The following is a 16793-nucleotide window of genomic DNA, read 5'->3' on the forward strand; positions in this document are numbered from 1 at the left end:
AAGATACTTGTTTGCCTCTGCCTAATCACTTTTCGTTATTACTATTTTATATTTTGAAGTGATGATAATTGATATTTGAGTTATTATTATTATTATTATTATTTTGTGTATTTTTATCAATAAAATAAATTAATAATAAAAACACTTATAAGGAGAGGATCTCACTCGTGGCCGTCCCACAACCTCGCGCAAGATTGAAGAGACCGTCAATTTGGTGGCCCCATGGGAGGTTATGCCTTTTCATGGCAACACGGGTTTTATATTAAAGTGGAGGAACTTGGTTGTCTTTGGCACGTGAAGTAGTTGCAGACTTCTTCAATACTATTTATTATTATTCATAAACAGTTAATTACTATTTTTTATTACTATTTATTAATTATTATTATTATTCATATATCATTTGATATTACCTTAATATTCAAATATAACCGTACATATATCTAAGGGAGATGTCCCTGTCAAAGTGCTCAATTTCAGGCCAATTGTTGGGGCAATAGTTCTACAGGCAGTCGTCAAATACAAGCGGGGCGCAGTCGGCTGATATGGCGTCAGGCCACGTCAGAAAAGATAAAAAAAAAAAAAAAAAAAAGAAGAAGAAGAAAAACTGAAAATGCGCAGAAATGGTTTCATATTTCCCGCTCTATTTTGGTTACAGGCATTTGTGCGAGTATTGCAGAGGAAGCAGCTCCATCTCACGGCACCACTGCGTCCAACTCACGGCATGCGTCGATTGTTCGTTGGTGTGGGTGCAGAAACGGACTGGGTGGGGCTGGGGCGTTCGTTGGTGTGGGTCATGGGTCAAGGGCCAAGGCAATGAATTGGGTTGGGTCAGTGTAGTGGGTTGGGTTTGGGTCAGTGTAGTGGGCTCGGTTTGGGTCAGTGTGGTGGGCTCGGTTTGGGTCAGGTTCGTGGGGCAAGATATCGGGTCATCTCCGTGGGTCATCTCCGTGGGTCAGCTGCGTGGGTCATCTGTGTGGATCATTTGCGTGGATCTGGTTGGTGAGTGTAATCTGTAGGAACCATTTTTCATTCTTAAATCTGAGCTAGATGGTTGCATTTGCTTAAATAAATACCAGTTAGTGATAAACAATCAAGCACGTATTGATTTACTTAACAAGAAAAAAAATTTGCATTGCATACAGTTAGATGATAATAGAAATTTGGTGGCTAAAAATACAACTATTGCCATTAAATATTGTGGTTTAAATATTTAAAGGTTTAGTTGTTGTTAAGTAAATGTTTCTAGTTAGATGAACAGAGGATGGCATTTTTGTAGTTGGTTTACTATCCGCTACTGCCTTGGTTGTTCATGAAGAGGATACATGTGAAACTATACGTGTTTATGATGATTTTGGTCACTGCTTAGATCAATACCGGACAGTGATAAAGAATTAAGCACGTATTGTTTTAGTTAACAATATAAAAATACATAAACATTGCATATAGTTAAATATGTAGAAATATTTTGGGTGAAAATATTAATTTTCTAGTTCCATATTGTGGACTAGTTGTTGTTAAATATTGTGGTTGTTTTATTTTTATATATGTAAGAAGATGCAAAATAGTTTTTTTGTTCCAAAAGCAGGCTATGAAATGTTTAGAAATATCTAAGAAAATATTGCCTCTCTTAAATGAGGCTGGATTTTTATTGATGTGCTATTATTCGGTGCACTTTAAAAGTATTGTATTCTATGCTCTTTAAAAGTATAGTAGTATTTTTTTATTTATTTTTTCATAGAAGAAGTAGTATATACAAGATTAGTCTTCATAACATCTCTTGGTCATTCTTGATATAATTTTCATTGAAACCTTATCAAAGACTAACTTTAGATATTGAAGAAGTTTTACAGGGCATGGGAAAAGGGGAAGAACACCCATCTTCCCTAATGCAATCTAGCTCAAATCCCCCCACTTCAGTATGTTATCAAGCTTGCAACCAAATTCCAAGCAACATTCAGGTGGTTTTTCAACTTTTACGTTATGGATTTGCAATTATTTAAAAATTTATTAAGTAATTTAAAGGTTATGAACTTTTGCTACCCATTTCAAGCTGGGATGGGACCTCCGAGGCCAATTATCAGTACAAGCTCCGCAACGAGTGCAAGAGTTGGTGAAGGAGATAGACCCGATTGTATGCAAACTGAAGAGCCATGTAGTTCCACTAGAGTGGATGAAGAAACTGCCTTGGATAGACCGGATGAACAGGAAACCGATGATGGCACTACCGGTACACCACAGGTAGGTCCATCATCAGATGGTGATGATATCATCGATGAGCCGAAGTCGGGGATGGAGTTTAATTCTTTTGAAGATTTGTTGACCTATTATAAGAATTATGCTAAAAAAAATGGGTTTGGGGTGATGACCCAAAGGAGTGAGAGGTCAGAAGATCAATGTGTCAGATATGTTACCCTTGGGTGTTCACGGGGAGGAAAGGCCCGAAATAAGTGTTTGAATGTAGCCAACCCTTGTCCAACAGGAAAAACGGACTGTAAGGCAATGATTAATGCTTTAAGAGTCGAGGGAAAGATGCGGTTGACTACAGTCTATAATACACATAATCACAGACTAAGCTCAAAAAAATCCCGGTTCTTTCGATGTAATAGAGATGTGAGCGAGACCGTTAAAAGGGTCCTAGACACAAACGACATAGCTGGCATCCGACTGAATAAAAGTTATGGATCTCTTGTCGTAGGGGTAGGTGGGTTCGAGAATCTCCCATTTCTCGAGAAGGATTGTCGCAATTACATCCACAAAGCACGACATTTGCGACTTGGTGCAGGGGGTGCTGGGGCACTTCGAGATTATTTTATGAGGATGCAGTTCAATAATAACGGGTTTTTTGCGTTGATGGATTTAGACAATGACAGTAGGTTGAAGAATGTTTTTTGGGCAGATCTACGTAGCCGGGCAGCCTACCAATATTTTGGTGATGTGGTGACATTCGACACAACATACCTGACAAATAGGTATAGGATGCCCTTTGCACCATTCGTTGGTGTAAATTACCACGGGCAATCGATTCTTTTAGGAGCTGGGTTGATTTCTAGTGAGGACACAAAGACCTTTACATGGTTATTCAAAACTTGGTTGCAGTGTATGAATGGTATAGCTCCAAAAGCCATTATTACTGATCAAGATAGAGCAATGAAAAATGAAATTGCCATTGTCTTTCCGGAAACACGACATAGATTTTGCCTTTGGCATATACTAAAAAAAGTCCCTGAGAAGCTTGGGTCATATGCTGCATACAAAAGTGGGTTGAAAACTGGATTGATGAAATGTGTGTATGACACACAATCTATTGAGGAGTTTGAAAAGTGTTGGGTTGAGTTTATTAACACTTACGACTTACATGAGAATTCGTCGTTGGAAAGTTTATATGCAGAGCGTGATCATTGGGTACCAGTTTTCTTAAAAGAGAACTTTTGGGCTGGAATGAGTACAACCCAGCGCAACGAGAGTATGAATGCTTTTTTTGACGGTTATGTTCATTCAAAGACTAACTTGAAAGAGTTTGTTGACCAGTTTGACAGTGCGTTGAAGAAGAAAATTGAGAATGAAAATCAGGCGGAATTCCAGTTATTTAGCGTCACCATTCCCTGCGTATCAAGATCTCTAATTGAAAACAAATTTCAAGAGTTATACACCAACGCAAAATTTAAGGAAGTTCAGCAACAAGTAATCGGTGTGCTTGATCTGGATCCATCTCTATTGACATCGGATGGGGTAATGAAGACTTATTTGGTAGAGGATGAAGTTCGTCTTCAGGAGTTCACAAAATTGGTAACATATTCAGTGGATCTTAATGTCAATGATTCCAACGCAAAGTGTTCATGTGGGTTGTTTCAAATGAGGGGCATACTGTGCAGGCATATTTTGGCGGTATTCAAATCGAACGACATTAAATCATTGCCAGACCGGTACATTTTAGACCGATGGAGGAAGGACATCAAGAGGAGATACACAGTGATCCGAAGCAGCTACGACGCTTCGGATGGGAGGCCAAATGGGAATAGATATTCAATTCTTTTGAATATGTGTTATGCGATGATAGATTATGCGGTGGATTGTAATGAGCATTTTGAAAATGCAAAGAAGATGATACATGAGATGACTAAATTATATCGTCAAAACCAATGCCCCATATCTTGTGCGGAAACAGGTAAGCTTCCAAGGCAATGACTTTTTTAGTATATTTCCTTAATTGTGGTCTTTATAACTACTCAAGTATTGAATTGCAATTTCTATATGCATAGTTGATTGAATATAACAGTTTTTGCCCCAAACAGGTGCAATTACAACACTAGATACTACTGCCGTTGATAGTTCCCCCCAAGTTAGGAGTCCAATTGTTGTTAGAGGGAAAGGACGACCACCATCTTTGAGGAGAGCATCTAGGATGGAGACAGAAATGTGGAAGGTCAAAGCGAAACAGAAGAAAGCACAAGTGGGAGGAAAGCGCAAACAGGTTTGAAGTTTTTGCTTAAATTGTCTAAATTCTTGATTATTCTAATGATTATAAAGTTTAACTTAGAAAAACAAATATTTAGATAGCATTTTTACTTTTTACTTTATTATTAGCAAGATGAAGGAGATACAGCAGCTATGGCCACGTGCAGGAATTTATTTGGCCCATTAGAGAGCCCCAATATTCAGGTCATATAATTTCGTCTTCAGGATATTTTATCCAGAAATATGGTGGAATTTATATGTTTATGGATTTTGTCAACTGAAAGCAGAGAATAATGACTAGTTTTTTTCATTCTCAACAGATTGTGACAGACAGCTCACCTATCGAGTTCACAAATACCCAGTTTCAGCATACAGTAATTGGGAGTCAAGAAACAGTAAGATTTGTTGCTAAGAGTTAAAAAAAAAAAGTGTAATCATTTAATATTGTTTTAATATTTGTGAGAATATTCATTACAGATGCAATTTACGTTGGATGGATCACAACCGGAGTGTATGGATGGAACACAACCAGATCAAACAATCAGATTGTTCCATTTTTAAACACTGATATTTTTTGGTGTTGTAGCTGTAATTAATGGGGAAAATGTATAATATATGGTGTATTGAATGTAATTACACATCACAAAGGTTATTTTGAATGTATCTGCAAGTCTGTGATTAGTTTGCAATACTCAAGAATTTGTTGTGAGGTGTTGTAATCATTAGAACCCATATTTTGTGCATTGAATTGAGTTTCCAGAAATTTCCAGGTTGAAACAATCATATACTATTTTTCAGCTACTTTAAATGGCCCAATATTTCATCTGTCAAGGACTATTTTTCACCAACTGTCAAGAACAGAACGTGTCATCTGTTGTAGTTGGGACTTGTTGCAATTACATAATCACATAAACTGTCACCCAGTTTTGAGGGCAGCCGAATGAAATATTGGGTGGTGGGTGTGTGCTTAGTATTAACCGGGTCTTATAAAGTGTGTGCAGTTGACAGCAATTAAGAGAAACTTTGGGAACAAAACAGCTCAGCCCCATACTATCATCATTTATGTTGCATTAATGGGAATTGTTTGAATCTGGATAATAGAGGAAGCAGTTAGAATTTCACAGTAGGTTACGGAACAAGTAAACCGATTGCATCATTTATGGACACATAGCACTCAAATGATGTTATGAGTTGGTTCCTGTTTTCATGAGAATATTGAATCACACAATGGGATAGGAAAGTTATTAAAGTCCTATTTTTTCATAGCATTCTACTCATCCGAAGCAGCTTTGAGTAATGCAAAGTGAAAATGGGCTCAGCCCTTCAAGTCAGAATACATTGCAGTAATATTAAACATAAAGGTCCATTTCTCATTTAAAACTAATTCAACACATATTCAAAAGCTTCAAATTCTGAGTACATCCACCATCAAAAAGCCCAAAAAAATCTGAATTACAAGTCTCAAACATAGCTTCCCAACTCAGTACATCATCCATCAAGACATACCACTTGAAACATAGCACTTCAAATGCATTATAGATATTGTTTCCCAATTCTGGGTAACTTAAAATAAAATACATAAAAAAAATGGGTAAGACAGTAGTCTAAACATCACTTAGACAGTAGAAAGTAGCATGAGACAACAATGGCAACAGCCCAATACAAATTGAGCAGTGTGCGATTCTGCCTGTTTTCAGCAACTTGTCTCCGAACCTCCTCGAGTATATTGCTCAACATCTTTTCGATCGCATCGGCTCTCTTTCGGAACTCTATTTTTTCCATTTTCAGGTCTTCCTCCTTCCTTAATAGATATTGCTTTATTTCTTGAATTTATTGATCTACGTCCAAATTACCATCCACCCACTTGAAGAACTTGCAATATGGTAAGCCCTGCACATTTTACAGATTTAAAAAAATGTTAGCTGTAATTACATCAACAAAAAAGATTATATCTTCTTTGGATCACAGATGTTTTACCTCCTTGTTGAACTTTGGACAGCCTAAGAAGGGCCGTCCTGGATTTCTGGGAGTATTTGAGTATCTCAGTGTTGCCTCAACCTCACAGAAGCAGACTAGTTGACTAGAAGTACGTTTACCAATGGATGAAGAGGACGAAGGTGATGACAACATTCTAACATGAAACAGAACATATAAACTTGCTTGAATTCAACAGAAACAATCGAGTAAATAATATGGTATTCAATCTCATTTAAACAAATTAAACTCTGTCCAAGTAAGCTTGTAAACAGAACATATAAACTTGCTTGAATTCGAGAGAAACAATCAAGCAAATAATATGGTATTCAATCTCATTTAAGCAACTTAAACTCTATCCAAGTAAGCTTGTAAACAGAACATATAAACTTGCTTGAATTCGAGAGAAACAATCAAGCAAATAATATGGTATTCAATCTCATTTAAGCAACTTAAACTCTATCCAACTAAGCTTGTAAACAGAACATATAAACTTGCTTGAATTCAAGAGAAACAATCAAGCAAATAATATGGTATTCAATCTCATTTAAACAAATTAAACTCTGTCCAGGTAAGCTTGTAAACAGAACATATAAACTTGCTTGAATTCAAGAGAAACAATCAAGCAAATAATATGGTATTCAATCTCATTTAAACAACTTAAACTCTGTCCAGGTAAGCTTGTAAACAGAACATATAAACTTGCTTGAATTCAAGAGAAACAATCAAGCAAATAATATGGTATTCAATCTCATTTAAAGAACTTAAACTCTGTCCAGGTAAGCTTGTAAACAGAACATATAAACTTGCTTGAATTCAAGAGAAACAATCAAGCAAATAATATGGTATTCAATCTCATTTAAACAAATTAAACTCTGTCCAAGTAAGCTTGTAAACAGAACATATAAACTTGCTTGAATTCAAGAGAAACAATCAAGCAAATAATATGGTATTCAATCTCATTTAAGCAACTTAAACTCTATCCAAGTAAGCTTGTAAACAGAACATATAAACTTGCTTGAATTCAAGAGAAACAATCAAGCAAATAATATGGTATTCAATCTCATTTAAACAACTTAAACTCTATCCAACTAAGCTTGTAAACAGAACATATAAACTTGCTTGAATTCAAGAGAAACAATCAAGCAAATAATATGGTATTCAATCTCATTTAAACAAATTAAACACTATCCAAGTAAACTTGTAAACATAACATATAAACTTGCTTGAATTCAAGATAAACAATCACTTAAATAAATATGGTATTCAATCTCATTTAAACAAATTAAACTCTATCCAAGTAAGCTTGTAAACAGAACATATACACTTGCTTGAATTCAAGAGAAACAATCACTTAAATAAATATGGTATTCAATCTCATTTAAACAAATTAAACTCTATCCAAGTAAGCTTGTAAACAGAACATATACACTTGCTTGAATTCAAAGAGATCAAAGAATAAAACTCAACTTCGGTTGGACACTTTGAACTGCATTCATTCTCAATGTTGAATATCATGCAAACCTACAGACCAAACAATGGAAGAATTAGATTCATTCACTAGGGATAAATATCACTAATATCATGCAAATAAATAAATTAAATCTTTCCCACATATCAATGGGGGATCTTACGTAGCTTCAGTGGCTTGTCTTGCCAATTGCCCAGTGCCCAAATCCGAAGTCCAAATTTTGGGCTTTTAGGGTTAGGGTTAGGGTTTGTAAGGGTTAGGGTTTCGGGAGTTAGGGTTTGTAAGGGTTAGGGTTAGGGTTTCGGGACGAACGATTTTGAAACATTGTTGTCTTCTCATTGATGAAGGAGAACAAACTTTCGCACACAAACCGAGGAGGGAGAAAATAAACAATCTAACAAAACTTTTGAAATCGAAAACACTAGGGAGAATCCACACTCATTTAGAACCCAGACTTGCGAAATCTACAAAGCTAAAAGACAACCCAGACTTGTTTCAAGAGAAATATCAAGAAATCCAAATGACAACCAAGAGAAATATCAAGAAATCCAAATGAGAACCCAGAGTTGCAAAATGAAACCGAGGAACTCAAATCTTCGATCTGCGAAATAGATGAGAAAAAAAACATGCGAAATCAAAGGGTTAGGGTTAGGGTTTTCACATAAACACTATGAGAACCCACACTGTTAAATCAAAAACAAGAATGAAATCTACATAACTCGGATGGAGAACCCAGACTTGCGAAAGAGAATAAACCCGCATTCAAAGTGACAACCCAAACTTGCGAAATGAAACCGACTCACTGAAATCTTGGATTTGCGAAACAAGTGAGAAAAAAAAATCATAGGATAGATAAGAGGCAAGAGAAGGGGATTGAAGGGTTAGGGTTCTTCGTGAGGAGCATCGGATGAGAGATGAGAGGGAAGGGAAGATGAAGGGGTGAAGTGAGACCAAAAGGGTATCAGTTTGGGTTAGGGTTCTTCGTGAGGAGCATCGGATGAGAGATGAGAGAGGAGAGATGAGACGGAAGGGAAGATGAAGGGTTGAAGTGAGCAAAAGGGGTAGTCGGTGGCAGATGTATTGGTCATCAAATGGCATTTAATGAAACGAACCGTTTCACGGACAAAATGGCTTTCCCGCTTGATTTACCTTTATTGAAACGAACCGTTTCATTTAAAGGTGCCACGTCGGACCACGACTACACCGCCGCTCCCCAAACCGACTGTAAATGGCATTTTCCTTGTTGGGGAGATGTTGGGTGAGCCAAGCAAATCTTCGTTTTATGTTTTTTTCAATTTTAATTTTAGAAAGTTTTTAGTTTATATTTTTAAATTGACTATTCTTGAAATTATCATTTTTTTTTTAATTTTTCAAGTTACACATTTAAATGACATCTTTCAAAAAATTATTGATACTGCTGATGTAACATTAAAAAGTGTACACTTTTGGGTCAAAACAACATTAATCAAATTTGGCGGATCCAATCAAAACTAGATTCAACACTCAAGCTCTTGTTTTTTAAGAACCAAATAAGTCGATTCGATTTTCGATTGAGTTATGTTAGAGAGACCTCAATTTCTCCTGAAAAGCAACTTAGTTGACCTCATGGATATTGTGAAAAATAATGATGAAAAGTAAAGTATATATATATATGGATAATGCTACAGCTACTGTTCTTACCCAGCTTTCGGTTCCCACTTGACGTGTGCATGCCACAGTGGCATTTCTTTCATTTTCTTTTTTTCATTTGCTTCCCGCGAATGCATCCCTCTCGCCCGTGACCATTTCATTTTTCCCTCTACACCCATTTCATTTTCCCCAAACCAGTGCCCCCGATTGACTACCCCCAAACCCCGACCATCTACCCTCGCCTCCATCAAACTTGTCTTTGACTGGCACAAGAGACCCATTTCCGGCACCGGTATCTCCTTTCGACCTCAAATCCGAGAAACAAAACCTCTACATTTTGTCTCCTTCACGATAGATTTCTTCATTTCTGGCTTCGTATCCGCACCCTAGATTTCTTGATTTCTTTCTTGTTTATCACTGGTCTAGATTTCTTATTTTTCTGAGAATTATTTCGGTGGACCACTATTGTTAGGGATGAATATACACACTTGGTGCTCTACAAATCAGTTTATTGAACTCTTCTTAACCACATACAGATTTCTCAACCACAAGAAGTTCTATAATTTTCATGCAAAATATTTACAACACTCATTTATTTCAATAAAAAAAACCATGCATAAAATCAGTTTATTGAACTCTTCTTAACCACATACAGATTTCTCAACCACAAGAAGTTCTATAATTTTCATGCAAAATATTTACAACACTCATTTATTTCAATAAAAAAACCATGCATAAAATCATAAAAATATGAAATAGTCAAGAGAGCAATAGAGAGATCAACTTGAGAATCATGGTGGGTGAGGGGAATGCAAGAAACGGGATTTATGGAATCTTGCAAATATGCAAGAAGCAAAAAGGGGAAGATAAAACGGTAGCAGTAACATTTTCCATATATATATATAAATCAAACTACACATGATTAGGCAGCTTGTTTACGTCTAAGTAAGTGCAAAAGATTTTATTATATTGAAAAATGACAAAATACACTTTGGGCTCTATTTCAGACTAACCATATTGTTCACAATAAATATATATAAAGAGCTACACAGCATAAATTATAATTTCACAATTACTAGATTATTTGCTCGAGCTATGTGTCCAGTGAGTTTCAAGTGAACTCTTTATTTGATATTTACTCAATGAGTGTCAAGATAACTCTCAGCATGAGCTTCGCTTTAACAACCTATAAAGCTAACGACGAGCATATTTTCTTGAGTCACAAATCAGGTAAAAAATTATCGGCTCAAGTCTACACTCAGTAGTTCAAGACTCATTGAAAGTTTACTAAAAAAATCATGACAGTTCATTATCGAGTCGGATCAACAAATCATATCGTCGCAAGAATTAATCAAACTCCACAAACCCAACAATGGATTATCTGAATGAGTGGTTCTACTTCGGTCCTAGTAATGGCTCCACTTACTAGTCAAGAGAACTAGAAGGAATGCTATTGGTGTTGTTGGTACTCTGTCAAAACCCCAAGACAGGAGGACACGGGCCATGCCTTGACCAGTACCCTCCCATGCCCAGACATCACGTCAACAGCATTGTTGGCGTCACTTGATTGTCCACAGATCAAGCCCTTGGTGAATGCTAGGCCACGATCACTCTCAATCAAGCAGCGAACAATCAGCGTGCACGCAAACAAAGTTGTCACACCATGCTTAGCGCACAGCTAGACTGCATGCACTATCACAACCCCCAAGAAATTTTCTTGGGACCACACCTCGACACGACTCATGAGGGTCAGAACAATCACATGGCTAGTCTGCTGGCATGCCTTGGCTCAGACCATGACACGCAGCGGGCAACCATGGAGTCTGCTGGCCGCACACAAACCATGTGTGCAGGCTTGCGCGCACCCTTGAGCGTGCACCTATGCATGCGTGCCCCAGTACCACTTAGCGAGGCTAGTGGAGTGCCCCCATAGGCACACCATCTAGCATACGGCACCAACTCGTGCCTTGCAAGCAAGGCTAGTGGCGTGCCCCCACAGGCACGCCATCTAGCACACGCCTTCAGCCCGTGCCTTACAAGCGAGGCTAGTGGCATGTCAACCAGTGCACGGCTCCAGCCCGTGCCTTGCGGCCCCATAGTCCAGATCGTCAGCTTGGGCCATGCATGCTCATCACCCAAGCCACCAGCCCGGACCATGTAGGACCACCACCCGAGCCACTTGACTGGAGACCACAGCAGCAGCACGGCATCACCCTATTCCCATCATCAAGTCTAGGCTTGGCACCATGCCATGCCCACCATCAGCAGGCCATGCACAGCGCTATGTCGTGCCCACCACTAGACTAATGCGTGGCACCATGCCACGCTATGCAGCTAGCCGTGGCCCAGACCATGACTAGTCTAGCCGTAGACCATGCACCACCTTAGCCCACCATGGGCCATGCATGCCACGGCCACTATGGCTAAATTATCATTTTTATTATTTTTATTTATTTTATTTAAATACTTGATTAATTATTATTTCATTTGTTTATTTATTTTATTTTAATTTTCCTAGGGACCTTTTGGGGGTTTCCATTTTGTAAACTCTATAAATATGACCCTTAGACATTTCATTATGATTTTTTGGCATTTTGAACATTGAGTGGCTGGCCATAGGGCTTGGAGTTTGTCATTTTCGGTACTTCATGCACTTGGGCTCTTTTGGGATGCAAATCGTGAATCCCCAAAGAGATGATATTCACCGTATAATTCGTGAATCGGTGTTGATTCAATCTATCATTTAATATATTGAGGCTTTCTTTCAATTCTATGTGCAATTCATGAATCAAAGATTGTTTGGTTCCTTTGTTATTTTCATTTTCTATCTTTGTGCTTTTGTGGAGTTTGTGTTGATTGATTGGAGTGTGAAGGCCGAATCCTCCATTGGGAACTCGGATTGTGTGGAGTTTTGCTATATCTCTTGTGTTCATGTGATTTCTCACATGTTCGTAAGATTTTCTTAAAGTTTTTTGAAGAATCCCATCTTCCAAACGTCAATTTCGGCCAACTTATCTTTTGCCTTTTCCATCACCTTCAATTACCTCAAATCACAAAATCCTAATCTCTCATCAAGACTTACACGCCACTCATCAAATCTCATAGCCAAGAAAACCACAAAAACCCTAGATTTCACCTTGAGAGATTGGGCCATAGCCTCCTTGGCTTGGCCGAAACCGTAAATCCTAAAAAGTCTCACTTCCATTTTTCCCTTCATCATTTGACTGGTCAATTTTCTTGATTGGTTCACTCAAATTTCATCTTCCCACCAAAACACATTTTCCTTATCCATCCTACTCATTTTCAGCCAGCCCTTGTCATCCTAGATCTCAAGATTTCAAATTCTATTTTTGAGGAATTTCACAATTCCTAACTTTTAGGATCTCACAAGCCACATTTGCCCTAGCCAAACACACCCCCACTAGCCTTACTCACTCATTTCTAAACCCTAGCCAAGATTACCCTTCATCCAACCCTAACACACAAGTGGCACCTAGCACACTAAGGATCACTTAGCCGTGCACCATCATCGCCCAAACCGTGATAACCTAACTCAAATACCATTCATACTTCCCACCATTGAACCCTAGCTCCATCACACCCAAGCTCTCTTTGGGCTACACGTGATCTACACCAAGCAAATGAGTCTCATTGGTCACTAGAGGATCAACAAGGCGAGGACCAGACCCTTAGTGTTTGGAGGCTTGACTGAGGTCCCCAACACACACACCTAGTGCGCGTGCGCAGTGTGTACACATGGGTTATGCGCACACACTGTGTGCATGCATGGCATGTGCGTGGGGCCTTGCAGCAGCCTGCCATGCTCAAGCCCACCATGGTCCAACCCAGCGACTTACCAATGACGCCCAGCCCACACAACCTGGGCCACACATGCAAGGACCATGGACCAGCCAAGGCTAGCCCGGCAGGCCAACCTGAAGACCCACACACATAAGCAAGCAACCCATGCTGTGAGTTCATCCAGGCCACCCATGGGCCACCGACAGCATGAGGCCTTAACTAGGAAGCGTGGATCCAGCAACCATTTTCCTTTGTAATCGTTTTATTTGCTTTCTAATATAAGTAAGACATAGGCCATCAGTTATCTTTTATTTTGGAACATTTGGACGAATTTGGCTTGTAAGCCCCCATAGACACATTGGTGCTTTGTCACTTAGGCTTCATTGGGTGCAATCCGTGAACCCCAAAGGAGAAGGCTCACTCTGTACAATTCGTGAATCAGGGTAACATATGCTTTGCATTGTTTTTATTTCATTAATGCATTGTTGAGGTATTTCAGCATTGTGAACTATGTCCATTGCATTGCATTCGCATTTGCTTGCTGATCATTTTGAACTGCTTGAGTGGGGCATCGCATAAGGCAGCCACGAGTTGCCATTGAAGGGCATCTGGTCTGCACCATGCCACCCTGGTCGAATCTAGAGCAAGGTCAGAGACAAGCTAACAGTTACTGCCCACCACACAAGCCACTTCCCAATCACTGCCACCTATCTAGTCATAACCGCTCTCATACTTTGTAGGGAGTAACCGACCACACCTTAAACCACTCAGCCACCACCCACTCGGCCAGCTCACAAAAACCACCCATAGCCATGTGTGCTTCATTATTAGAAGACACATGTGCTTGACTTGGTCAGCCCACCATCAAGTGACACATGTGCTTAACTTGGTCAGCCCACCATCAGGAGACACCTGTGTGTCTGACTTGGTGAGCCCACCAGCAGGAGACACGTGTGCCTGACTTAGTCAGCCAGCTACTTAACTGCCTTATCCCACTCAACCGTTTTAGCCCACTTAGCCACTGCACATGCATGCATGTACGCCGAGTCACTAGAATTTCGCCCACCATCAGACATTGAACACTCATACGAGTTTAGCCAACACCACCCATAATTATCACAATCAAGCAAGTGACAGTTCACATCAATCATCAAAGAACAAAGAGGGGCGCGGCACTTTGGTGTCTAAGATCTCGACAAAGGACCCTATCATACTCGTCTTGTCATCATATGCAGATAAGCCTCTTTTTTCCACTTATTAGAATAATCTTACATAACCGTATTGCAATTAAGGGATTGCTTTGATCGAGAAATCATTTTATCTTATCATTACAATTTTCTCTCAAATTTTTATAAAAAATATAATAAACAATTTAACTTTTTCAAATTCTAAAAGAATAATAATATTAAAAAATAATATTTTAATAATATTTTAGTCAACTTTTATCTAAAACTATCTCATCTTATCTACTATCCAAATAATCTTTAAATATGAAAATAATAAACATTAATTTATTTTAATAACTGGACAACAAAATTATTATGATAGGGCTCTTTTCTCGTCAATGAATATATGTTTTGCAATTTTATTGCTCCGCTTTCCTTAACATCCTTTAAGCTGCTAGCAGCCACGTCACATTTTAATGATTACGATGAGTTATCTAAAAGTTAATATGTACACGTTATTCTATTATCATTTTTTTTTAATAACAAAGACGTTTTCCTAAGAGCCAACATCGTTCTATTATTATTTTTTTTTTAAAAAAAAAAAACAAAGACGTTTAATATTCTATGTTACTTTAGAATTTTATATTCACCAACATGTAGAGTAAATGCTTCGAGATATGTTGACTTTTAAAATTTAAAATAAAAATAAAACAGAAGTTTCATATTCACATAAATAAAATTTATAAATTTATAGAATAATTTAATAATTAATTGGTTCATATAAAATCTCTTTAAATAATTCAAACTCAAAAACGAGTTTATTTTTTAACAAAATTCAAATAATTTTTGTAGTCAATGAAATATGTTATTAGTTTATTTAATGTATAATATTGTAAGAGTCATTGGCCTACAAAACTTTTCACCCAAGAGTGGTGCTACATCCCCCGAGGTGAGGATCTATCAAGAAAGGTCAAAAAAAGTTTTTTCTATTTTTTTAATTTATTTTCTTTCATTTTTTTTGGTATTTTTAAATATATTTTTTTTTTAAAAAATCACAACATCATTAAAAAAATATCTTCTTAATCACTACGTAAAATAAAATAAAAAACACTATTAGGAGAAATGTTCGGGATCTCAAGCATTTCTCAACTACAAATGCCGCTCATAATAAAACTAAACCACAAAAGCCAATAAAAAAAATAATTCTATATAAATATCTTTACACCACATATCATTCATATATAAATTAAATTATGTTATGTAGATGGTGTGTGGTGTAAAAATTTGAAAAAATTGACACTATAATAATTAAGTTATTTTATAAAAACTTATATGTTGAATTTGAGAGTAAAACATACATGTCGTGTAAAAAGACCAAGATAGATATAAGTGCTTGGTCTATAAAACTAAGTAAGAAGAAAAATTTGCTGCATCTCTCTTAGGGCCCGTTTGATGCTATACCATTTTAACATTTCTAACTTTTATCATCAGTGTTCATTGAATAGTCGTTACAGGCATAGCCAGATGGAAAAATATAGTTACAAGCATAATTGTGTATTGATCTGTGCACCAATGTGATGTGATTGGTTAAAAAATAGATTTTATTGAAAACAGTATCAATTTAAATTTTAAATATGAATAAATCAGTATTGGTACACAGATTAATGCGCGACTGTGCTTGTATATAGCAAAACTCTAACCAGATAGAGGGCTCATGGTGCTATTCCCATAGGCATGACATGCATAAAACACTTTCTCACTGAAATTGTTTTCCCCTCTTTCCTCATACCCCTCTGTATTATAATTACTTTCGATACTTATTAAATAATATTTATAAAATTTTCATTTAATAATTTTAAATTTTGGTTTAAAAATATGAATTAAATAAATTTGGAGACAAAAAATTAGGGGCTACTCTCTTGGGTAAGGTGGGGTCAAACATCTCATCCACCTCATCCCCTCCCAATCCAACAGTACCCATTGTCTATTGGACCTAAAAACTATTTTTAGGTCTAAAAAATATTTTTTAACCCAAATTATCATATAATTTAAATTATAAATTAAAATTTATAAATATAACCATAATTTTAAAACTACTAATATAATTTTTAAATATTTAGAGTTGTATTCGCTTCATTGCATTGCATTGACCTATTACGCCAACTTTTATATGGAAGGCTAAGACAATACAATAATTTTACTTAAACAATGTGATACTCAACTAAAAATTAGTGTAGGAGGTTAAGGCAATACAATGAAGTGAATATAACTCTAACAAATTTTATAAAAAATATATA

The 16793-nt window shown here is 37.1% G+C and overlaps 1 protein-coding gene across 1 annotated transcript; it reads left to right on the forward strand.

The window, feature by feature from the left end:
- Positions 1-2055: 2055 nt before the first annotated feature.
- Positions 2056-6535, forward strand: LOC122316286 (protein FAR1-RELATED SEQUENCE 5-like). Its single transcript, XM_043132818.1, has 5 exons — positions 2056-4165; positions 4293-4471; positions 4585-4659; positions 4776-4850; positions 6455-6535. The coding sequence occupies exons 1-5, from the start codon at positions 2056-2058 to the stop codon at positions 6533-6535; spliced, it is 2520 nt and encodes an 839-aa protein (XP_042988752.1).
- Positions 6536-16793: the final 10258 nt, after the last annotated feature.

This window comes from Carya illinoinensis, chromosome 7 (genome assembly GCF_018687715.1).
Source record: "Carya illinoinensis cultivar Pawnee chromosome 7, C.illinoinensisPawnee_v1, whole genome shotgun sequence".
Lineage (NCBI taxonomy): Eukaryota > Viridiplantae > Streptophyta > Magnoliopsida > Fagales > Juglandaceae > Carya > Carya illinoinensis.

What these genes read in the sequence shown, in the direction of transcription:
- LOC122316286 (XM_043132818.1), top strand. Translation starts at nt 2,056, where the DNA reads ATGGGACCTCCGAGGCCAATTATCAGTACAAGCTCCGCAACGAGTGCA. An exon ending in TGGGAGGAAAGCGCAAACAG is followed by an intron (nt 4,472 to 4,584) that starts GTTTGAAGTTTT and finishes CTTTATTATTAG; the next exon opens with CAAGATGAAGGAGATACAGC. An exon ending in TAGAGAGCCCCAATATTCAG is followed by an intron (nt 4,660 to 4,775) that starts GTCATATAATTT and finishes CATTCTCAACAG; the next exon opens with ATTGTGACAGACAGCTCACC.